We start from the raw sequence: 25,092 nt of genomic DNA on the forward strand, positions 1-25,092 counted from the left end.
TCAATATCAGTCACTTCCTGAAAATAGCACACTGGTCGCTTTGGAGATATTTACATTATTTAGAATCGCTACGAGATGGTCATATTAGTGAAGTGGTAGTGTGTGCCACTCCTTTGTCTGGGGGCAGAATAGTACGATGTGTCCACGTGGAGACTTGACAGAATGGCAGAAAGGAGTTGTTTTGTTTGGACGTAGACATCACCACACCTTTGAGTGTCTGAGTGACTGGTTCATTCACTCGATCATTCATTTATTCATTCAGTCATCATGTACTGTAGATCCATCAAGGAGGAGGACCTTCAGGGATGCGAATGAAGTTATGCAGTTCGATGGTCTATCAACACGGACTGTCCAGCCCTCTACAAGGAATGGTGTACCACTACCACCTACGTAACACAGGGTAAGAACAGAGTCGTAAAAAGATCCTGACAGGCCGGAGATGAGTGTAACGACTTGTCAGTGGAAATTAGTTTCAAATCCGACACTTATTGCTGCTGTATGTGGCTGCAGGTTCATCTCAGCAACTACCTGGATATTGCGAAGGGAACTGCATACAGTCGACATTCGGAGCTGGCTACATCAAAAAAAGAGGCCATTGATCACAAAGACGCAGAAACTGCACGTCTTCAGTGGCAAAATGGATAGTACCTGATGGCCTGTAGTGTGCTCCAGTTTCGCCTCTCTTCAGATGATACTCAGATTCAGATGTTCAGATGTGTGTGGATTCCTATGGGACCAAACTGCTGAGGGCATCGGTGTCTAGATTTACACACTACTTAAACTACACATGCCTGAGGGAGGACTCTAACCTCCAGTGGGAGGGGCAGAACAGATGATGCTAGGAGTCGAGTATGTTAACGCCCCCATAGGGCGTTTAACCCCCTGTGTGTGAAGAGTGTATTTCAAGCTGGCGATGGTGTTTTCCGTACCCTCACTTGGGTCCACTCACTCTGGTTAGCCGTGGACAAGAACCAAGATATACAGGGCGAACTTTGATAAAACCGACAATCTGCAGGGACGGATTCCTGATTGGAAATGGAGGAAAAAAGTCCTATGAACGTGTGTCTGGAAATCGACGGTGTGCGTGCAACGACAGCAAATCGTCCCGGAACATAGTACAGAGCTGCATCGCATCCACTTCGCAACATATATTTAAAGTGGCCTCTGTGGAACGCAATGCACGCGCTCACATGACGCATCATGGATTGCCGCACTCTTTCGCACTTTGCGGCCTCTCCCCGAATAACATCACAAGTATCGTGAACATGCTGTCGAATGGACTGCACATTAGGAACTGGTTCAGCATACACAACGCTCCGGGTCCTGTCGAACGTCCGGAGAAGACGTAATTGAGGTGTCGGCGAACTGTAATGCGGAAGTGGAATGGTGCTCCGCCATGCAGAAGTCAGATAGCCTGTCGCAAGCAGCCCAGACAGACTATTCCGCATGAAGTTCAGGTACTTTCCTCCGTCGAAGAGTTGTGGAATAATAACCGGTCTAAGTATATAGTAGCCAAGCTTCCCTGCCCACACATCAACGCTGAACTGATGCTGGTGAGATGTTTCAATCATTCCCCGAGGATTGTCTGTGGCCCACAGCCGACAATTATGCAGACTGATGATGCCAGTTCTGGTAACGGTTGCTTTGTCGGTAAAAAGGACTGATGATAGGAACCCATAATTGTGATCGTACTGTGGCTTGCACCATGTTGGCGTGCCACATACTGGAGCTTGTTCTAGGGTTCGTCTCCTATCCTATAGAACCCAGTCCTCCAAATCTGGTGAACGAACAGTCTGTCGCCTCCCTGCACGTTCGTCTTCCAAAAAAGAGCCGTAATCACCCAAACGCCCAAAAATGGCTTGAAATGTTGTGTAATGTGGTTGGTGTCTGTGACGGTACTTGTTTTGGTATAGCTCTGCTGCATCTCGATTGTTTCCATCTGCTTGGCCGTACACAACCACCACCTCGGCTTGTTCCACACATGAATACCGGACCAGTGCCTCCAATGAACTCTCGCTTGACGCCACTGAAGTCGCCAATGGCGGTGATTTGCGGTCAGTGGAACGCACGCTAAAGAGGCGTCTGGCTCGGAGCTGTTCTTGAAGTAACCGATTTGACACAGTTCTTTGTGTCACTGTGGTGACAACTGAGCTCAAATTGCTGCCGTCGATGCGTACGAAGCGCCAGAGGCATGCATCGAACTTTATGGTCTTCCCTCTTGGTAGTGCCACGTAGCCGTCCAGAACTCTGTCTTCTTGCGACTGTACTTTCTCGTTATCACCATTTCCAGCAACCTCGTACAGTGGCTGCATTCCTGCCCCGTCTTTCTGCAGTATCGCAGAAAGAACATCCAGCTTCCCGTAGCCAGATTACACGACCTCATTCATAGTCAGTGAGGTGTTCATAAAGGCGTCTGTCTCGTGTTAAAGGCGTTCTTGACTAGCATCGACTCACCATGTCCAGTCTCAAACGTAACTAACGCTCACGACCATTACAACGTGTACTTGAAGCAAACATGATTTACAGCTCATGGTGGCACTACTAGCGCCACTCTTCGCGACTGGCGCGAAATCTGAATGGACATCATCTTTAAGATGTAAGTACATCAAAAAAAGTTTTGCATCACCCCAGTTCTCAGAACTCCTGAAGATAGACGTTGACTGTGGATATTGTATCACAGACACAGACCTAGACCCTTTGACTGTTCAGAGATGTCACTAAACCCGCCCAATTATGTAAACAACCATGCGTGAGCAACGTCTATTAGACGGAGGGGAGCCGACAGCCGATCAGTTCCAGTTATTCCACCAGGAAGGAAGTACACAGCTCGTCTTGTCTGTAGTTCAACCACGCCTCGACGGTCAATACCGCGGTTCGCTCGCGTCCGCATTGTTACTTTGTGCCAGGAAGGGCTCTCAACAAGGGAAGTGTCCAGGTGACTCGGAGTGAACCAAAGCGATGTTGTTCAGACATAGAGGAGATACCGAGATACAGGAACTGCCGATGACATGCCTCGCTCAGGCCGCCCAAGAGCTACTACTGAAATAGGTGACGGATTATGACCAGAGGATCCCAAGAGAGCAAAGCCACCATGTTGAATAATGTTTTTCGTGTGGCCACAGGACGTCGTGTTGCGACTCAAACTGTGCACAGTAGGGTGCATCATGCGCAACTCTCTCCCGACGTCCATGGCGAGGTCCATCTTTTCAACCACATCACCATGCAACGCGGTACAGGTGGGCCCAACAACATGCCGAATGGACCACTCAGGATTGGCATCACATTCTCTTCGCCGATGAGTGTCGCATATGCCTTCAACCAGTGTTTGGAGGAAAGCCGGTTAAGCTGAACGCCTTATACACACTGTCCAGCGAGTGCAGTAAGGTCAAGGTTCCCTGCTGTTTTGGGGTGGCATTATGTGAGGCCGACGTACGCCGCTAGTGGTCGTGGAAAGCGCCGTAACGGCTGTACGATATGTGAATGTCATCCTCCGACCGATAGTGCAACTGTGTCGGCACCATATTGGCGAGGCATTCGTTCTTCGTGGACTGACAATTCGCGCTCCCATCTGCATCTTGTGAATGACTTCCTTCAGGATAACCACATCGCTCGACTAAAGTGGCCAGCATGTTCTGCAGACATGAACTCTAACGCACATGCCTGGGATAGATTGAAAAGGGCTGTTTATGGACGACGTGACCCACCAAGCACTCTGAGGGATCTACAGCGCGTAGCCGTTGAGAAGTGGGACAATCTGGACCAACAGTGCCTTGATGAACTTGTGGATAGTATGCCACGACGAATACAGGCGTGCATCAATGCAAGAGGACGTGCTACTGGGTATTAGAGGTACCAGTGTGTACAGCAGTCTGGACCACCAATTCTGAAGGTCTCGCTTTATGGTGTACAACATGCAATGTGTGCTCTTCATGAGCAATAAAAAGGGCGGAAATGATGTTTATGTTGATCTCTTCTCCAATTTTCTGTACAGGTTCCCGAACTGTCGGAACCGAGGTGATGCAAAACTTTGTGTGTGTGTGTGTGTGTGTGTGTGTGTGTGTGTGTGTGTGTGTGTGTGTGTGTGTGTATAGAAACACTCCTACCAACCTCGTTTATGTCGAGCAACCCCTTGGTGTAGCGATTTTTGTCCCCCAGAGTATTTCAGCTAAAATTTAAGACATATATTCTTTCTACATGTAGTATATGAAGAATCCTTCCTGGTGCTTAATTTTTTTTTGGCTGGCTGTGCATTTACGGTACGAGGCGACTTGAGGCAGACACGCCACGGTGGTCAAGAGGCGTCCGTGAGGCGCTGCCCGCCAGGGCGGAGCACTGTTTGGCTTCGTGCCCTGGGCAGATCGCGGCGGTGCGAGAGACCACTGAAGAGGTGGCTCGGAGGCGGGAATGCATCTCTGAACATGCCGTGCGCACACACGGGCGGCGAGGCAGCGTCTCTGGCGCGCTGTGCAAACGACTCGGGCCGTGAACCGGAGCAGCGGCGGCCGCGCAGGTGTTTGCCGGCGACCAACTCCCTGGGACAACACGGCTCGCCGTTTCGCAACGCGCGGCCACACGGCTCCGGTGAAGAGCACTCAGTGCCACCTACCAATATACCCCTCGCTCTTCTAGCCAGCTAGTGGAGGCCGTCCTCAGTGAAAGCGAAGAAGAAATTGCAGGGCCTTTCGAATGTAATGAACAGTCTAATGAGTACAGACTATCGATTGAGGGTAAATCGAAGAAAAAAAAAAAATGGTTCAAATGGCTCTGAGCACTATGGGACTTAACATCTGAGGTCATCAGTCCCCTAGAACTTAGAACTACTTCAACGTAACTAACCTAAGAACGACACACACATCTATGCCCGAGGCAGGATTCGAACCTGCGACCGCAGCGATCGCGCGGTTCCAGACTGAAGCGCCTAGAACCTCTCGGTCACTCCGGCCGGCAAATCGAAGAAAGGTGAGAGTATACAGCAGTAGCAGAAATGAGTTTGGAGCTGAACTTAACGTTAAAACTGGTGACCAAGTAGGCAAAGCAGCTCATGGCGGACGAAGCAAGGGCAGGATTGTCAGAAGTTTCCCCAAGTAAATTCTCCGATATTTCTCTCATTTCCAGACAAGTTTTTGCATTTTTTCTGACAAATTTTGAGATCTCAAAAATATCTGAGAAAAAACCTTAAGTACTAACACTAACATCTTTTGCAATGAACTTCTTTTAGACGAAGAAAACAAGCCAAATGGTATATGTGTTTCATTAAGACTACTGTTATTTTATTTCAATAAAACGAAACGCATTACGTGACAAAAATACGCATCTCCTTGGAGTCACAATACAGATTTAAAATACCTTCCCTTTTTTCAGAAATAAGCTCAGAAAAATAGTAGACCTCTTGAAATAAGTGTATAAGGCAGTGAAGAGTTGGGTAAACTAACACTATAGGTGACCGCCAATAAAGTGTTGCTTCTACTATGTTCGTTATTGTCGGTAATTACCTATTGTGTTATGTCTATTATTTTGCAGGTATTGTGTGATTTTTCTTTCGAGAAATATATGAGTACGTAGCGTACAAACCGCCAGCGACTGCCACTATTTTCTTCTTCTTATCGTCCATACTTTCTAATATATAAACTACTTTCGAAGTGCCAAAATTGTAACGTCCCCACAAAATATATATATATAAAACATTCAGGTTTAGTGTAACCTCCCAACAGATAAAATATATAATTCACATTTTTAGCGGAACCTACCAACAGATAAATTTCGTAACTTACCAACAGTTTATTATTCCGTAACCTCACAATAATAACGTGACTAACCTCTCAATAAAATTGTGGGTCACTTACAACATTTCAATAACTGACTGTGAATCTAAACTGGTAAATTTGGACGGCAGCAGTGCTGCGTCATGGCCCTGAAAGATCATTCTGAATAAATTGAAAATTCTTACCTCAATGAAGTCGCCGGATAACGCACATATATCTGCTCCTATAAGAGATTTTTCTGGCACAGCCCAGTGCAATGCTGGCCGATAGATTTGTCATATATATAAAAAAAACTGATTTTTCTTTACAGTAATCGAGATGACCATGGATTAGAGAAATTAGTAAATTCTTTAAATTGAGATGCATTATTGTCAAAAAGTTAATTTTTATAAGAAAGATTAATATTACGAAATTTTTTTAAAACATTTACATGGGACTTGATATAAGAATACTACATATGCGCGACGCTGCTTTTACCTTATACTGCAATGCTCAGGCACCCCACGACCAGCCCAGCCAACTCCACACACACAACTGCTCTCTACTACTACTCCTACTGCCACACAGTTCGTACTGCATACAACACTGCTCTATGGTCTAAGATTCTCTTATAGCTTACATATCGCAGGCAGCGCGTGTGCAATCCATCGAAATTACATCTGCTCGAGTGCGCTAGCAAAAAATTCCTTAGTCATGGACCTCTTACAAAATGTACTACAGTAAGTAAGTCTACAAAACGCCGCACTGTACAATGTACTCGTGGTGAGACAGTTGCAGTTTCTGAAATCTATCGCCCGTTGTCCCTGGCCTGCCGAGGGGCACCGCAGTCCTAGGCGCATGGATAAACCATGAAAATCCGCCGCATTAGGCCACACACACAAAGACCCGACCTGCGGACAGTTCGGTGAGACTAGATCCGGCGGGTAGGGCCTGCACATCAGAGGGAACCAAATGGCTTCAGATCGGCAGGCCCGATCCGCTAGAGACACCCGCAGAAATGGCCTTCGGTTTTGCCCCCTCGCGGAAATCCACTCGTGTGGCCAGCTATTCACGTGTCACAGACACCACGTTGGTGAAATGAGGCCTCGGTGATCAATCCATGCGACAGATAACTTGCGCGAATACTTCGAGAATCAATACTGATGAGGATAGGCAGCAACTCACCGTAAAGATGATCGCTGAACGGCAGACAGACACGTAGAAAAGACAATCACACTCTCAGAACTAAATTTTCGGCCATATCATTTGTCAGGAAACGAAAGCACACACACATTCGGACAACCACTCGCACACAACTCGTGCACACATACCCGCCGTCTCCAGCCGCTGTGTCTACAGCCTCTGAGACTCAGATCCAAACAAACCACGCCTCACGCCTCTCTCCCTCTCGTCGGCAGGCCAGGCTAGCGGCAAGAAGTGTGGAAGCAACGACTGAAAGCTGAGGGCAATGGTAGGAAGGGGAGAGGCAGTAAGAATAAGAGAGCAGAGAAGTAGCGCACGTACTCAGCTGCGCCCAGCCAGCGATGATGCATGATATCTCAGTAAACAAACTATTTCGTCTACTGAGATAAAAATTACGTTTTTCCAGTGTTTTTTTTTCAAATTTCCCTGATTTCCCTGACACGTTTGAAATTCCCTGATTTCCAGAACTTGTGGCAACCCTGAAAGCAGACTAGCATAGCTTAAGACGACATTCCTAGTCAAAGGTCTACTGTTATCAGACACAGTCCTTAATTTGAGACCGAGCGAGGTGGCGCAGTGGTTAGACACTGGACTCGCATTCGGAAGGACGACGGTTCAATCCCGGGTCCGGCCATCCTGATTTAGGTTTTCCGTGATTTCCCTAAATCACTCCAGGCAAATGCCGGGATGGTTCCTCTGAAAGGGCACGGCCGACTTCCTTCCCTAATCCGATGAGACCGATGACCACGCTGTCTGGTCTCCTTCCCCAAACCAACCAACCAACCAACCTTAATTTGAGGAAAAAATTTCTGAGTACCCACATTGAAGCACAGCATTGCCCAGAAGTGAATCAAAGACTGGGGGAAAACCGGAAGAGTATACAATCGAAGCATCTGAGAAGTGGTGCTACAGAAGGATGTTGAAAATTAGACTGATAAGATTATAAATGAGGAGGTTCTCCCCAGAATCTGCAAGGAAAGGAACATACGGAGGACACTGACAAGAAGAAGGGACAGGATCAGTGGCGGCTCTTAGGTATACAAGCTGGGTGTTCACAAATTTTTAAATTTAGAATAAATATAAGAGTGCGAAATTAATAGCACCTCCTGTGCAACAGTTACGCTTATCAAAGTATTTATACAACTTCAGCCGCAGTCAATAATAATAATATGCATAACTTGTCTGAAAAAAGGAAGAATCGTTTTTGTTTTGTATATAATACAATTTATGGCAAGAACGGAATTATGTTCGAACTTTCTCTACTCTGTTTCGCATTTTTGTGTAAGTCGGAGTTTTCGTGCTTTTTTATTTTTTCGGATACATGTACAAGATCCCCAACTCGTGTATTAGTTAACGAATTAACTTCTGAGCTGAAAATCAGGCATTCTTACGTTGCATCGACACAACTTACGTGTACACTTCTTTGTTAAATGTTCACTTGTAGTCACGCTTATTTGATCTCGCCACTTCCTCAGACAATGGATCTGGTCTGGAATGCACAAGGTTCTTTGCGGCTAATTTTTCCTGGTAATTTTCTTTTCTGTTAGCGCTTAATTCAGGTTCAACAGAGTTCGCGTTGACACTCCACAGAAAAGCCGATTCGTGCACAGTAGACAACGAACTCCAAACACAAAGAGCCGTTTGCGGAAATTATTAAATTCAACTAGTATTATCTACCAACAAGGTCACTTGGGTGGAATACAAATGAGGCACTGAGAGCCATAAGGACACCGTCTTCGACTGCCCACATTTAAGTGAATATCAGAGAAACCAGTGAGGCAGCTTTTCGTGAATGCTCAGATATACATAAAATGTGGGCCTACTGTACAGATAAACCGAATCACCATAGGATCAATAGATGTCAGAAGCATGGATAAATGCTACAGTCTCTTAATCGACGATGATGTGCTATATGGTTCTCAGCATCTCAAATGGATTACTCTAGGATAAAATCCAAAATTTAATGTCCTGTATCTCATTCAGAATCCCACAAAATAGGTTTTTCTATCAGTACAACTACAACATATACTGACGTCCGATCTAATTTTACAATACACAATGAATGAATTCGCATATCTGTGGGGTGTAGCACCACTGCCTTGCAGGATTTATGCAAGCGAAAGTAGACAAAAACCTACTGCAGCTTACTACCACCTGGTGGCACTGACGTAAACTTGCAGCTGAGTGAACCGTGCTCATTGTTTGGCTCTGAGCACTATGGGACTAACATCTGAGGTCATCAGTCCCCTAGAACTTAGAACTGCTTAAACCTAACTAACCTAAGGACATCACACACATCCATGCCCGAGGCAGGATTCGAAACTGCGACCGTAGCAGTCGCGCGGTTCCGGACTACAGCGCCTAGAACCGCATGGCCACCGCGGCCGGCTGCTCGTTGTTTATCAAATCCGTATGTATATGGCCCGTAAAGCATTTACGTCACGCCAGTTGCGCATGCGCAGAAGCTCCTCAAAATGTGCACAAGGGAAGGTGTGCTCGCGACCCTGATACCAAGTTTCACCGAGTCTAGAGCAGCACTATGTAGCACAGCGCAGTAGATGTAGCGCCGTGTATTTCAGGTTACCGCATCTACATTGCGTTTAACAGTATTCAAAGAAAAGTAACCAACAACTCCTCAAGGTGCCAAAAATTAGGGTTTTCATGTGCTCTTTCGCAGAAGCCACTAATGGACAGCATGGTAGGCCATGTGTTTAGACATCAGGGAATTATTTCCCTGATACTAAGAGCTGTAGAGGGTAAAAACCGCAGGGGAAGATAGAGGTTGGAATATATCCAACAGATAATTGAGGACGCTGAATGCAAGAGCTACTCTGAGATGAAGTTGGCGTACTGCATCAAACCATTCAGAAGACCGATGACCCCAAAAAATAGCTACACAAAAAAAGCTCATCGAAGTGTAAACTTTACGTCGCAGTGGCATCAAGAAACTTTTAAAGTTTCCAACTCATTATGGAAACTGGGGGAACTGGACAATGTAGTATAAATACTCTAGTTCATTATGTAGATTTTCTAAACTTTTTCAAACATCTGTAAAACACTGTTGTCTGTTACTTTCCTTCATCTACATACACAGTGTGTATCATGAACACAGATAGCGTTTCTATGCGTATGTTGTGATGCACCCAGTGTGGTGATGTAATGGTTAGGACATCGTACTCATTTTCAGAAAGAATCATCGCATGAATTTACTTCGCAATTGACTCAAAACGTTTGAGGTGATTCCCAGGCAGTTTCCCGAGCAATATTGCTTCTTCTATCCTTGCCCATTTTATCACACTCCGTCTGCCTTCCATCTCTAACACCTCATTCTAACATTTACTTCCCTTATTTAGATTTCTCTTCTTATACCTGTATTTCAAATATTGCCAGTCTATTAAGTAAACACATTTAGAAGCCTTGAAATCGGAAGCGGCTCAGTAAATCACTGGGGTTGCGCTGCTTATCCCCGCTTGTTCAATAATCGCCGAAAGCTCGCGGATGCCTCTCGATAACGCACCAGGTGTGATCCAGATGACCTCAGACGTCCTCACCTCTGTTGAATGTTCACCAAAACAATCTTGACAGTTTGAGAACAATAGGGTGGTATATTACATGTAAGCTGATAAACTGACTATATGAGTCACCAACAGGTCGCAGTAAGGTAGAAGAAACACCAGCGATTGCCTTCTATCAGCAGCCTATATCTCACCCTTCTGGTATGAACTGTCCATCGACCCTTTGACATTCTGATATATGTGTACCCTTCCATCCTCATACAGTAACAAACAGGACGGTCAGAAACAGTATGAAAAGCTTGTAAGGGTGCTCCAGGTTAGGTTGTGCTGCGATATAATTGTTAAGAAAAAAAAATCGATATGTTGCGCAGTTTCCGATTCTAGTAGCATTGAAGTTCAGGTGCGTCCTACATGATGCATTTTTTTATGTTCAACTGGAAATGGAGGCCGCCTTAGATGGGAATCTTTGCGCTTTTTCGCAGACGACAGGCAGCTGGGACCCATATGTGTTTGACTGTGTACTATGTTGAGACGAAGCTGTAGAGCGATTTATGTATAACAGTGTCAGTTGACTCCAAAGGAACCACACGTAAGTCTGTAGATGACTACAGACAAAGAAGAAAGTCGTGCAGAATGGCACTTCTGAAGACTGTTTCAATAAAAATTCGAGTGGTTTCACTGAGCGTCACGGTTAGATAGAAAGTTTCCGATCATATTTCTGTAAGGAATAAGATACCGTAAGTTTCAAAATAGGAAAGCTGAGAAGAATAGGCCCAAAATTTATGAAAAGTGTACATCAAAACTGTGGACGAACAGTCACGCTATGGCCACTTAAAAGCATAACTGAAGAGTCTGACATCCGAAGAAAACAAGTGATAGGGTATATGTATCTCCCGATCAAACTACTAAAAATAGAAATGAAGGACCCCGTTGATGCAAAAAATATGAAGCTGAATACAACTTCCATTCTAGTAGATATTGGCGTCTATGAAATTCCCAGATCTGTCGAGTCCGAGGATGTTAATCTTCATATTATATGTCATGATTAAATACAAATGACGCATTGAAAGTAAATTAATCTTCACACAACGACTAAGAACCTGCCACAAGTATTTCTCAGTTTTAGTAATAATTTATTCGTGTTCCGTTGATCGTAAGCAAGAGAATAATTGCATGGATATGGAACGAGTCATAATTACACACAAGAACAATACTTATAGATGCTAACAGATACAAAATTTAATATTGTATAAGAACAAACTACGCCAATAATGACAAGTTTACCCATTTCCTACAGTTAAGAGATATATAACAATCAAATAATAAATTACAATTCTTCCACAATATAAGATTCAAATTTGATAGAATTGAAATGCTTTCATAACTTTAGCTTTAAAATTTTCTTAATGTAACGAAATATTTTCTTAAAAAATTTCGTCACCAATTGCACTACCTTAGGGTTTGAATTTCCAGAAACGCTGAAACATTTTTTTTTCTTTTTAATTTCTAACCGGGCAATAAATACCTATTGTGATAGAAGTAGCCTTAAAAATTTTTTAGTATGGTAATTATTTTCGAAAAAACTTCCACCCAGTATTTTAATTCATTTGTGGTTGAATTTCCAAAAGACGTATTTTTTATCTTCTGACTGAGAAACCAGATACCAGTTTTTGTAGTCTTAAATGATGTGTATAGTATAAGTTCCATATCCTCTCCAAACTTCAGGTTTGTATTGTTAGAGATTTGGGCTGGGCGATGATGAGTCAGTAAATCAGTCTGGCCCTATTTCAACCCCTTAGGAGTGACACCCATGTGTTTTATTTCTAACATAGAAGCTTGCGCAATGAAATATTTCCATAAAAACTTTCACCCCCATAAGATGTTAAATTTCCAAAAATTCTAAAACATATTTCTTTATTTCTGACCAGGAAACCAAACAAATTTTCGTGGGTCTAGCTTCAAAATTGCCTTAATAGTAACATTTTTCAGAAGAAAAACGCTTCAGCTCCTATTTCACCCCCTTAGGATGTGAATTACAAAATATCCCTTCTTAAATGACACCTACAATCTAAGATTCATACCTTTTAGAAATTTCAAGTTTCTGTCCTTAACACTTTGGGCTGGGCGATGAGGAGTCAGTCACGACATTGTCTTTAGTGTATAGATATTTATTAAGGTTTCTGACAGAGCCGCAAATTATATTTTTATTTGTGACTAGTTCTAACATTTTCATTCATTCTCAAGCCATTAACTACATTAGGATGTATAATGTTATGACAAAATGTGAAATACAAAATTTCCAAACGTAAGTGCACAGATAACAGCGGTGCAATAAATCTTATTACATACCAGAATTTGTAATGCATAGATAATGCATTTGATTTTATATTAGATCAATATGACAAATGTTACTTGAATGTAGTAAGATTGTCTTGATACAATTAAAATTTGACAGGCTTTTTCTGTTTATACATAAAAATTTGATGGGTGTTTTCAGTTGTTTGTTGTGTGTCGATATGTGGTCCACATGCTATCTCTCTTAGATCATAATGTTACAACTAAATACAGAGATGCTGTATTGATAAAGGTCTCAGACTTCATTGCACTATTTTATAAATTACTAACGTGTCATAAGCTGACTGCTTTACTGAATCATGAACCATTTTTAAAAAGAACAAAAAAATTGTATTTAAATTCAGATTATTTGTCGGGCACCTTTATCTTCCACATATATCTTTCCCATTCTTCAAGTATGTCTAACTTCATTCCAAGTGTAAAACAGACAACTGAGTTTTTAGTAAACATACACGATGAATCTTAACCATTATTCTGCACAAACACATTGCATTATGTATCTTTTTTAAAGATGTAGAGAATCAGGAAAAATTCCAAAAAAAGTTTTATCGATTACTCGCAAATGATGGACCACCAGGGTGAATGGCTGCAAAGTGTGATACCTAAGACCTTAATCAGCTTATACACGACTTCAAAAAGTATATCCCACTGCCAAGTGCCTCTCCTTACGAAATTCACAGATATTTATTTGCTCTACTGACTGACAAAAATCACAATAAAAATTAACAGAGCACAAACTTCTCTAAAACTCAAATCAGACTACAAAATGATGCTAACACTGTGGTGTTTTACCAAGAAGTGTGGAAGACTGTGCACAGAAAGATCAACAAAATCTTCTCATCTGGACAACTTGTGAAATCAAAGCTAACAATACAATGAAATGCCACAAATCATACCAAATTAAGCAGTACAAGTTGTGTGGCAAAATGAGCAAGTAACAAGCTGCTTAGAACATGCATCACACAACAGCAGTTGTAACATGTTTCCCCAAACTCAGCAAACTGTGTGCACATCAGCACCAAACGATAGCTGGGAGACAGGTGATCCTCACCGTGGGCAGCAATCAAATGGTCACAAAACTCAGATCTCCATCCACAACTATCTACTTTTAAAACAACAGTTTGGAGGGATGAATCAATGTAGCTGCCAATGTGGCAGATGAGAATATAGATTATATCATGAAAAAACAGGAGAATGCTGCAGGAACTCCACACTCTTGATATACAAAAATGCACCATAACATATAAGACGTTGGTACTGGGAAGGAGCAGTGCCCCAGCGATTGATCAGCTTCTTTACTTCAAGCATGACGGCAGGGTGACTCACTTCAATTAGATACACCAAATTTTGGAGTAAAAGCAAAGGACCTTCCCACACTGGTCAGGCCACGTCTCGTTTCCTGACAGAATATGCAGAAACGTTGGCATCATCTGATCAGGGTTAAGAAAGACACTGGCTCTGTCGACAAAAGCACAAAGCAGGTCGCAACCTCACTTCCGTGAAATCTGCCGTGCTGCTAGCAGAGCTTCGAAATTCCTAATGAGATTCACTACCAACAAACAGGATCCAGATACCACACCAGGAGAACACCTTCCAAGTGAGAAAAATGCAAAGCTTCCTTCCTAGAAAATGTGCCTAGTACAATCCAAATAAAATTAACCATGAAAAGGAGACAAAAATGAATCAATATCACATCAATATTCGATAGTGTTGTCACAGTATCACTAACATGAATTCGAATGTCACCGCTTTGGTTATGATTATCAAAGTGCTGACGAAAAAAAAAAACATGTAACTCCACTCTGAACCCAGAACGAGGATGCAAACTCTAAATGAAATTTATATAGTGTATTGCTTTGTGATTGTGCAAATTACAGTTCAGCTCTTACTGCTTCTCAGAATCAGCAACAAAAAACATTAAGGAGTGACTCCATTAGGAAGTGAAAGTAAGACAACCTCTAAAAAGGTCTCCGTAATTTGTACATTATCTACTTTAAAATTATTATTAATGCTCGAGTCTGTTGAATAAATACTTTGAGATGAATTGTACCAGAACATAATTCCCTAAGAAAACAGAGGAAGAAAACAAAGAGTAAGCCTGCATCCTTGCCTCCAAATCACACAGATAGGCTAAGTGCAATACATGCCAAACTGAGCATTTTTATGAGTTTTGTAGACTCATTTTCAGTTGTTATTCAGCTGGATCTCAAGGAATTTTTCAGCATTTTATTCACTATATGACCATAAAACTCTTGCTTCTGGTCCTATCATAATTCTTGCTTATTAATTTGCAGTTGCCTAATATGAATCTTTGTAAGATTAAATCTTGTACCCTTTGGTTTGAAACCTGTTGTAGGCTACCATCTGGACTATGTCAAGGTAGGATTTGGGCCCTTGAGTAGTATGTTTGCTTCATCAGCATATATTACAGTTTTTAATCATCCTTAAAGTCTTTGGAAGACGATTTTTGTAGGTTAAGAACAAGAGTGAACCCAGTAGGCATACCTTTCCTTGAAGAATCCCAACTGGTATGTTGCTCCAATCCAAAGCTAGTCACATGCCTGTGACAGTCTGTCTGTTTCACTTACTGTTTTCTGTTCTGAGACCCATAGATCCACACAAGAGGAATGCCTTTAATTCTGTAACCTGTTAACCCTTTCAGTCCCTCTGTATCTTAGCTGCAAAAGAAGTGTTTTTCCCCAATGGAAATCTGAGATGCACATTTGTGAATGTTCAGTCTTTTCATCATGCAAAAGTGCTGCTAACTGTTAGGCATAACTATGAAAATATCAGCAAATCAATGTAGCAGGAGCAGCAGCTCATGACCCTGAGAATACATAGACGTGGTTGGTCTGCTATACTCCACTGTATAAGTGAATACTGTTACTGTCATTTTGCGTGGTAATAATGGAACAATCATTTTACTATTTACTGCAATGGAGAATTTTCATAATTAGTTATTTTAGTCCATAAAATGAAGCCATGTGTACAGAATATGTTTTGAAAATGGGTACACATTTTTGTATAAATCATGCATCTACAAACATTACAAAGATCACCTAAGAGCATTCCCACAAAGAAAAATTTACCTTCCTCCAGAAAAAAATCAGGTCTGAAAGAGTTAATTCACGAAGTTCATCTTTGTGTTATGGTAAAATACAGTTATCCTAAATTTCAAATTTATTAGGAATGCTTGCTAGTGTTATTTGTGCTGTTGGTTCTGTTCCACTCGCACTTTTTGACAAAAATTGTCAGTTTTCGCCTATCATTTTAAAATTGCTGTCTTTCGCCACAATTGACGACTGCAACTCCGTTTAGTTACCGGATTTTGCTGTACCTCAGCACAGGCTATTTAAGTGATCATCGTACTACAAAATGGTGCATTTCAATCTACCTTGCAAAGATATTGCCTGTATATCACCATTCAGATATGTGAAACATTTTTTTCCACCATTTCAAAGACAAGTACATTGTATAGAGAACATAATAAAAAAGTAGTAGTTCTATTTTATAACCCAAATCATAACTTAATTTAGTTTCATTATAATTTTTACTTTTTTTCTGCCAGCAGGATCTGCAACACAACATCCCATGGCTATGATAGTTGCAACGAGATGTGCTGTGGTCGTGGTCACTATACCGTCACTGTGGAGAGGGTGGAACGCTGTCACTGCAAGTATTACTGGTGCTGCTATGTCAAGTGCAAGACGTGTCGGTACTGGGAGGAAGTTCACAGGTGCAACTGACAAACTGATTGTGTGTATTGCCATGTACCTTTTATTTGAAACTGTGTGATGACTTCATGGCAGTCACAATTTTGATGCATGTCCTTCAGTACTGACATATAATGAACACTTAGGAGAAATTTATCACAAGTGAATTTGATGATAAGAGCTCTATTTGAGACTGCATTGAAAGGATGTGGCTAAACTGATTCCATTTGTAGTCACGTCCAGTAAATGCTCTTGGCAACTGGACCAAAATAAACATGATACAATACAAAATATGATTGTCTAAGCAAAAGGAAATAAAACTACGCTGACTGCCTAGCACTGTCTTAACATGTAATATTTTTACTACTTGTAATATTCACAAATTGTGCACCAAACAGATTAGGAGCTGACTTGTGGAACTGATAGTCTACAAAAATGTTCTGGGTGGAGTTAAATTTCTGTTTAATCTACTGTTACATTCAGATATGATTTCAGTAACCACTATTAATCTTGTTTTGCAGTTAACTGTACTACAATATGAATTTAATGTGGCCTTGCTTGATGGGAACAAGACTTGTGCAGCCTGTGATATTCTGATTCAGCTTTCAGGAGTAAATCATTCTGTACATTTTATATATTTTTTAATAATTGTGATGAATTTGTAATAAAACTGATTCATGGGTATTTGACCCACTATTTGCCTACTTTTGCTTTAATGTAAGTACCTTTGGATCCTTGTTGAAAAAAAAATGCTGTTCAATACTGTAATATTGAAGGAAAATATATTTTTATGATGTGAATCTAGTAATTGTGGAACTGTTCCAGTTCATACTATACACTAATGTACGTAAGTCAGACATAACAAAGAAAGAAAATAAGTGTTACAAAACAAGCCAAAGCTTACTCATACAACATGAAGCATAGGGAAGAGTCAAAAACATGTAATTATTGAAGTTCTTCAGTAAGTGCCAGACTAATACTGATCAAGAATCTACCAAACCATCACAGATACCAGATGTGTGACCATCAGTAATCACTGTCAAGGTCTTAAGTGCTACTTCCTTAATTGTTGGCCAGTCTGGAACAGGTCATGTGTGAGGATCCAGAGAACAAAAGTGTAGCATGCCTCAGACATGCAAGCACTGTTATTGTGCCTTGCACCATATAGAATCTGTTTGCCTACTGCTTATCACTACTCTGGATTTGGGCCAGGATTTGTTCTCAAACAATATTTCTCCCTGCTAACCACAACTCTGCACAAACAATCATTTTTTTTACAGTGATACATTACTAAAACTGCCTCATTATGATTTCAGCCTTGCTTTGATCTGTGAGACAGGTTTAAACTTTATTAACATCCTGTAGCTATCTAGTTTTGCATTTGGAAATATTCTGAGATCTAGCCAATGGCTTGGAAAAGCTACAGGGATAAGAGTAATACACAATTACCGGCCACCTCCTAGTAACTTCCATCGACAATCTCCACAAAAACAAAACATGACCACAGTTTAAGTCGGTAGATTAAAACTCTTTATCAACAACATGGAATGCTGGATTGCTACTCACTGCATAGAGGAGGTATTCAATATCAAACAGGCACACTGAAAAACATTGCTATAAATATTTCAGCTTTCAGAGTAGAAAATTCTCATGCACGCGCACATATGGCCACTGTTGCCACCAGGCACTAGGAACTGGCTGACTGCTGACTGACTGACTGACTGACTGACTGGCTACATCTGACATTAGCACCAATCTAGCTCAAGGTGGGAAAGGGGTAGGGGCAGCAGGCTAGGGGTGAGAGAAGATGCTAGTTCTGGCTGTTGGAGCCTGCAACAATGTGATGGAGGCAGAAAATAGCTGCATTGTGTCAGCTGTGGATGGAGGGAGGGAGAGGGGAGGAAGGGGAAGGAAGGGGGGACACAGAGGACAGAAGAAGGAAAGAGAAAAGGACAATACAGATGTATCGGTGGAATAGAAGGCACATGTAGCATCGTGAGTGTTATCACAGAAGGGGATAGGCAGGTGGAAAGCACGGACTAGTGAAGGCTGAGGTCAGGAGGGTTACAGGAACGAAAGATAGGTTGTCAGGAGAGTTCCCACTTATGCATTTCAGGAAACCCAGTGTTGATGGGAAGAATAAAGATGACACAGGCTGTGAAGCAATCATTAAAATGAAGCTCACCATACTGGATGGCAAGTTCAGCAACTGAGTGGTCCTGCTGCCCCTTGGCAACAATTTGGCAGTGGCCATTCATGCTGAAAGATAGCTTGCTAGTAGTCACGCCCATGTAGAATGTGGCACAATGTTTGCAGCTAAGTTGGCAGATTTCACAGGTGGCCCTTGCATTAATGGCATAGAAGATGCCTGGTAACAGGACTAGAAGAGGTGGTAGTGGGAAGATGTAAGGGAGAGGCCTTGCATTTAAGTCTACTGCAGGGATCTGGGCCACGAGGCAAGGGATTAGGAGCAGGAACAGATAAGAACATAGCATAAGTTGAGCGGGTAGCAGGATAGTGAGGAGGATATTTCTTATTTCAGGTCACAACGAGAGGTAGCCGTAATCCTGGCAGAGAAAGTGATTCAGTTGCTCCAGTCCTGGGTGGTACTGAGGCAAGAGCGGAATGCTCCTTTCTGGTTGAACAGTAGGTACTTGGGGGTTTATTGATCACTTGGGACAAGGCATGGGAGATCTGTTTCTGGAAAAGGTTGGGAGATTAATTTCAGCCTGTGACGGTCGCAGTGAGACCCTTGGCATGTTTGGAGAGGTACTGCTCGTCACTACAGATGTGGCAACCACAAATGTTGTATGGAAGGGACTTCTTGGTATGGCCCAGGTGGCAGCTGTCAAATTGGAGGTAGTGCTAGTGGTTGTAGGTTTGATGTAGGTGTAGGTACTGATGTAGCCATCCTGGGGGTGAAGGTCGACATTGAAGAACATAAGCTTGTTGGCCTGAGGAGGACCAGATGGGAAAGAAGGTGTTTGGGTTCTGGAGGAATGTGGATGGTGTCCTCATCCTTTGGTGAGGTCACAAAGACGTTGCAATGCATATGAACCAGGTGAAGGATTTGGCATTCTGGGTGGTTAGTAGTGATTCCTCTGGATGGCCCTTGAATAGGCTGGCACAGGATGGTGCCATGGATATGCCTATTGCTGTATCACAGCTTTATTTGTAGGTGATGCCTTCAAAGGAGAAGTAATTGTGGATGAAGATGTATTTTGTCATGGTGACTAAAAAGTTAGTTGTTGTTTTGGAATCAGTTGGGAACTGGGAACATAGAGTTCAACAATGACAAGATCATGGGCATGATAGAGGGAATGACGAGCAGTGTGGCTGGTGCTGATGGAACAGCTACTGTGGAGCATCAGTGGAGGAAGTGGTTGAAGTCTTTCATATAACAAGGTACATTACAGCTAAAGGTACCAATGCACTGGAGTGAACACAGCGAATGAGGGTTCTCTTCGTTGTAAAAAAGTGGTGAACAGCATTTGTCCATGTTTGTTTGTCATTTCCAAGTGTTTGCTTGTGATCCCCTTGTTGTTGGCCTCTTGAGTGAATCACCAGAGAAAGTTTGCATTTACACCACTTCATTAGCTTTTGTAGTCACTTGTTTTTCCATACACAAAATGAAACTTCTTGTTGTACGGAATGGAGTGGACAGGTGATTATGTGATGCTTTCCACTGCAGAATATTGGTTTTGGAGATGCTTGTGGGATGTGCTATTACAAGAGATGAAGACACTTGGCAAGACATTTCCAAAGGACTTAATTTCACCTGAGGAAGCAAAGAAACTGATACATTTACTTGCTTTATATGATAGAGTATTACTGACTGGCTTTCTGCACTATTCTATAAGTGTGTGTGTGTGTGTATATGCATGCATCCATGTATGTATGTACATGTGTTAAATTTTTTATCTTCATCACATTATATTATCCCTAAAAGCTACAAAGCACATTCTATTAAATAAATTAACAGAATTTTATAGATTATGGCAGGTCATTTGTATGATCATACTACCTTAATATAATCCTTGAGTGCTTTGCGTATGTGAATGCAGACTTCAGGAACTATCAGACACATAGCAGTTGTTGAAATGCAAAATACATGTTTGAGACTGGCATACCAGCCTCAAGTTGCTAAAACTGGAGCATAAGTGCAAGTCTTTCTTCACCTGATATTGCTCATCTGGAGTTGGTGTTCTGCTTTGCAATTTTCACCTCAATTGCAGTAAGTAGCCATGAAAAATCATCCACCGACTTAAGAGTAAAATTTTGAAACAGGCCTAATAAAGTCAAGAGCTGTAATACAGTGACTAGTATGCTACCATCACACATTTGGTGCAAAAATTCAGACAGCCATATTTTTCTTTTTCTTCACTGCTTTACTTTTGCTTTTTGCATCACCAAAACTGCAGCTGCCCGTCTGTATAGTCCAGTGTTTTATCGAGACTATCTCACTATGGTAGCATTCTACCAGATGGGGGTGGGGGTGGTCGCAGAGGAGGAGGAGGAGGAGGAGGAGGAGGATAATGGTAGCCCAAAGTGAACAGATTGGACAATTTTTTGAGGTGGTGGTGTGCATGCTGCTCTAGTTCCTGGAGGGCAAGGATTTCAATCTGGGAGATGGGATTGCAGGGCAGGGGAATTTCAAGAATGGATCAGAGGTAGTGAAAGGAGGTTTGGGCATGATTTATAAGGTTTAACAGGACTACACTAGTGAGGGCTATGGAGTGACAGAACTTGAAGGGAGGATTGCAGTTGAAGATGAGTAATTTGCGGTCATGCCATTGGGAGGCGGGGATGGGGAGATTCCATGAGCTAGGCATCAAGAAAGTATTAGTACCCCTGCTCCCAACCCCTTGCTTCATGGAGTGGATCCCTGCAATACCATGTATGTCAGTCCTGTCAAAGACATATCCTAGACATATCCTGTCTCATTACTGGCAGGGCCACCTGTGAAAGCAGCTATGTGATCTCCCAACTTAGCTGCAAATACTGTAATGTGTTCTATGTGGGCATGAATGGTCACTGACAAATTGTCAACAGACTTGCTGCCCAATGTAAAGCACTTAACTTTAATGACCGATTCACAGCCTGTGCCATCTGTATTCTGCCCATCAACATCAGGTTTTCTCAACTGTGCAGGGGGGAAACTCTCCCTAATATCACCAAGTGAGGAGGTGCAGTAGTTAGCACACTGAACTCGCATTCTGGAGGACAACGATTCAATCTCGTGTCCGGCCGTCCTGATTTAGGTTTTCCGTGAATTCCCTAAACCGCTTCAGGCAAATGCCAGGATGGTTCCTTTGAAAGGGCATGGCTGACTTCCTTTCCCATCCCTCCCTAATCCAATGAGACCGATGACCTCGCAGTTTGGTCTCCTCCCCCAAATCAACCCAACCCTCTCCCTAATATCCTCTCTTCCCGTAAACCCCCTGGCCTCAACCTTCAGTAGTCTGTGCCCCCCTTCCGCCTCTACCCTTCTCTGCTCTCACTCCAGTACCACACATACATTCTTTCCCACCAACACACCTACATAATCCTTTGCACTTCCCTACTTCTCTCCTCTCCCTCTCCCTACCCTTCCCCTTACCCCCTCCCCTCCCCTTCCCACACCAGCACAATTTCCCCAATGCTACAACTAGCAGCCCTATAATGACCCTGCCACCTCCCTGCATGCTCACACAGGCAGCACTAGAACCTTCCCCCACACATACCCTGCTATTCCTCCCCCTCTCCACCCCACACCTCTTCCTTATTCCCACCCCCCGCCCCAGCTAGATTGCTGCTCATATTAGATACAGTCACAGTCAGGCCTTAGTGCCCAATGATGGCACCAGCCATGTGTGTGCACGAGTTGTGCTTCTATGAATGTGCGAGTTTTTTTTACTTCTGAAGGACTTCATTCAAAAGCTGAAATATTTCTAGCCATGATTTTTCACTGTGCCTGTCTGCAGATGAATGCCTTCTGTATGTGGTGAGTAGCAAGCTATCCTTTTCGTACTGTTGTTTAAGGACTTAACCTACTAACTTAAATTGCTATCATGTTTTATCTTTATGCATTAGACCTTACCCAAGCACACATCTTTCACTACAACTAACCACCACCTCCAGTCAGCTGAAGGCTCATTTAACTGATCTGAGGCCACTGCCTATCTTTCACTCACACACTCCCTCAACCTTTTCTTAGAAACATGGAAAAACTGTTCAGAATTCCTCACACTTTTGCATTCTCATGGGATCTTCACAATTGAAAAATAACTTTTTGATTACTAAGCATCACTAACTACTTACTTCAGCAATGACAAAAACTTTTTATCACCACTTTCACTCTGCAAGTACATGACTAGTCCTCTACAAACAAGAGGAGGGTTTCCAGCTGACTTCTTGAGGCCACAAACTACCAACAACTCCCTAAAATGTTTTAACATTTAGGCCTTTCAGCCAGTCAGAGGCAGAATGCAAGCAATTCCACTACCCACCTTCCCACTCCTACTGATAGCAGTCCACTGGAAAGTGCTCCTTCCTACCATGACTTTTCACAGTTTTATTTCCAACAGGCATTGGATAACACACTCCATCATGGGAAAGTCATTAGCTCTTATTCCAGCCTACAGGCCCCGACCAAAACACAGATTAGGGAGAAATCAACCCACCCGCACAAGGTTGCACAAAGGTGACATACAATAGATGTCATGCAAAAGGATGAGCCCAAGATGTCTCAGAATGATAAGTTACAGTTCACTTATCTGGATTTAATTAAAGAAATTGGTCTGAGGCTCTACTCAATATTCTGAAAGCAAAGATACACTTTTCAAACAAAAATATAAAAAAAGAAAAATAACGAAATATCTTCCAGTGTAACAAAATAGTATGTGACACAGCACATTCTCTGTGAAAAGTTCAAGATTCTATTGGCAGTTTACTCAACACCTAAGATAGAGATGTGCAGAAATATCGAATAGTCCATGGTAGTGGGTAAGATGTTTAATTTTGGTTCCTTAATGCATTACACGCCTGCTTGATAGGAATTAGGTGGTAACAGTGATTAAAAAATAAAGAAAGCAGCCTAAGCAAAGTGATGTCTGCATATTCAGTAAACTAGCGAAGTAGTCTCATACTTCAAGAAGGAACTCTGAAAATTTAACACTGGGCAGCAGCATTTACAGGAAACAAAGTTCAAGTTTAAAAAAATAGTTTACCAAGCCCTGGACAGATACGTACCTAACATAACAGCTCACAGTGAAGGACTCTCCATATTATATAGTTTCTGTAACGAAACTTCTAAGGAAACAGCAACTACTGCACAGTAGGTGCAAAACAAAGCACAGTGCTATAGAGATGCCGAATAAATTGCTTTTGACTGTCAAACGAGGAAAGTACAATTCCTTCAATGGCTAATGTAGTACAATTGCATCAGAAGATCTCTCATACAATGCAGAGAAACTTTAGTCACAGGAAAAGGCTCGCAATGACAACAAAGTTAGTGTCCAGACACTCAAGGATGATACAGGAACCAAAATTCAGGGAAGTAAAGCAAATATGCGAATACCAAACATCTTTTTCATATGTTCTTTTCAAAAGCAAGATATAAGAGTACTATTCCAGTTTTATTCTCGAACCATGCACAGATGTTCAGTCTCCGTGTCAGCGTCAGTGAGAAACAACTGAAATCACAAACTGAACAAGGCTTTAAGGGCCTGAGGGAATAACTGTTGGATTCTATGATGCACGAGTAGCTGAGGTAGTCACCCCTTCCCGTCCTCCCCTATTAACCCCAGTGTGCCACAGATCCCTAAGTACCTGGTGTTTGGAAGAACGTCTAGGTCACACTTGTCTACAAGAAGGGTATGTAGCACAAGTGATTCAACAAACAATCATACAGTGGCACTGGCATTTGTCTGTTGTAGAATCTCAAATGTAATAAGTTATCTTTAACAGAATGACCTTCTCCATGCCCAAAAGCAAGGATTCTGAAAATACTGGTTGTGTAAAAACCCACTCACACTTTTCTGTCATGACCTCTTAAAAACCATGAACCAAAGATATCAGGTGGATGCTGTATTTTTTGTCTTTTGACATTTGACTCAACAACAAACCAAAGCTAACTAAGAAAAACACAGTCGTTTAGAATATCAATTGATTTGAGGATTTAATGGTATGAAGGACCATCTTGTATGGAGAGTCAACAGCTGATATAAAAGTAACCTGAATTAACTACAGCCCTGTAGGTATCACTCCTGTAGGGATTATGAAAACAAGCTTAGACTTACTTCAGGATGCTGTGTGTGTGTGTGTGTGTGTGTGTGTGTGTGTGTGTGTGTGTGTGTGTGTACGCATACATCTCAAGACTAGAGTTGTCACTGGCTAGTCCTGGCATGCCTCTTTTCACCTGCAAGAAGTCCATCCACTACAACAGCTTGATGCAAATGGTAATTACTATTCATTTAGTTAAATACTTGAGCAACTACTCATCTGGGAAGTCACACACAGAATTGTATAACTTAATGTCTCTAAAATTATGAATACCATATTCCCCTCACCATCAGTGAGCATGTG

At 42.3% G+C, this 25,092-nt stretch overlaps 1 protein-coding gene across 1 annotated transcript in view; it reads left to right on the plus strand.

Moving 5' to 3' along the window:
* The window catches only part of LOC126455951 (protein Wnt-11b-2-like), a 278,412-nt gene extending 261,189 nt beyond the window's left edge, over window positions 1–17,223 (plus strand). The window contains exon 7 of the mRNA XM_050091708.1: window positions 16,386–17,223. Coding sequence (XP_049947665.1) covers window positions 16,386–16,560 — 175 coding nt within the window. The 3' untranslated portion in view covers window positions 16,561–17,223. The remainder of the gene's footprint in view (window positions 1–16,385) is intronic.
* The last annotated feature ends 7,869 nt before the right edge of the window (window positions 17,224–25,092 follow it).

The sequence above is a fragment of the Schistocerca serialis genome, chromosome 2 (assembly GCF_023864345.2).
Source record: "Schistocerca serialis cubense isolate TAMUIC-IGC-003099 chromosome 2, iqSchSeri2.2, whole genome shotgun sequence".
NCBI classification, from domain to species: Eukaryota; Metazoa; Arthropoda; class Insecta; order Orthoptera; family Acrididae; genus Schistocerca; species Schistocerca serialis.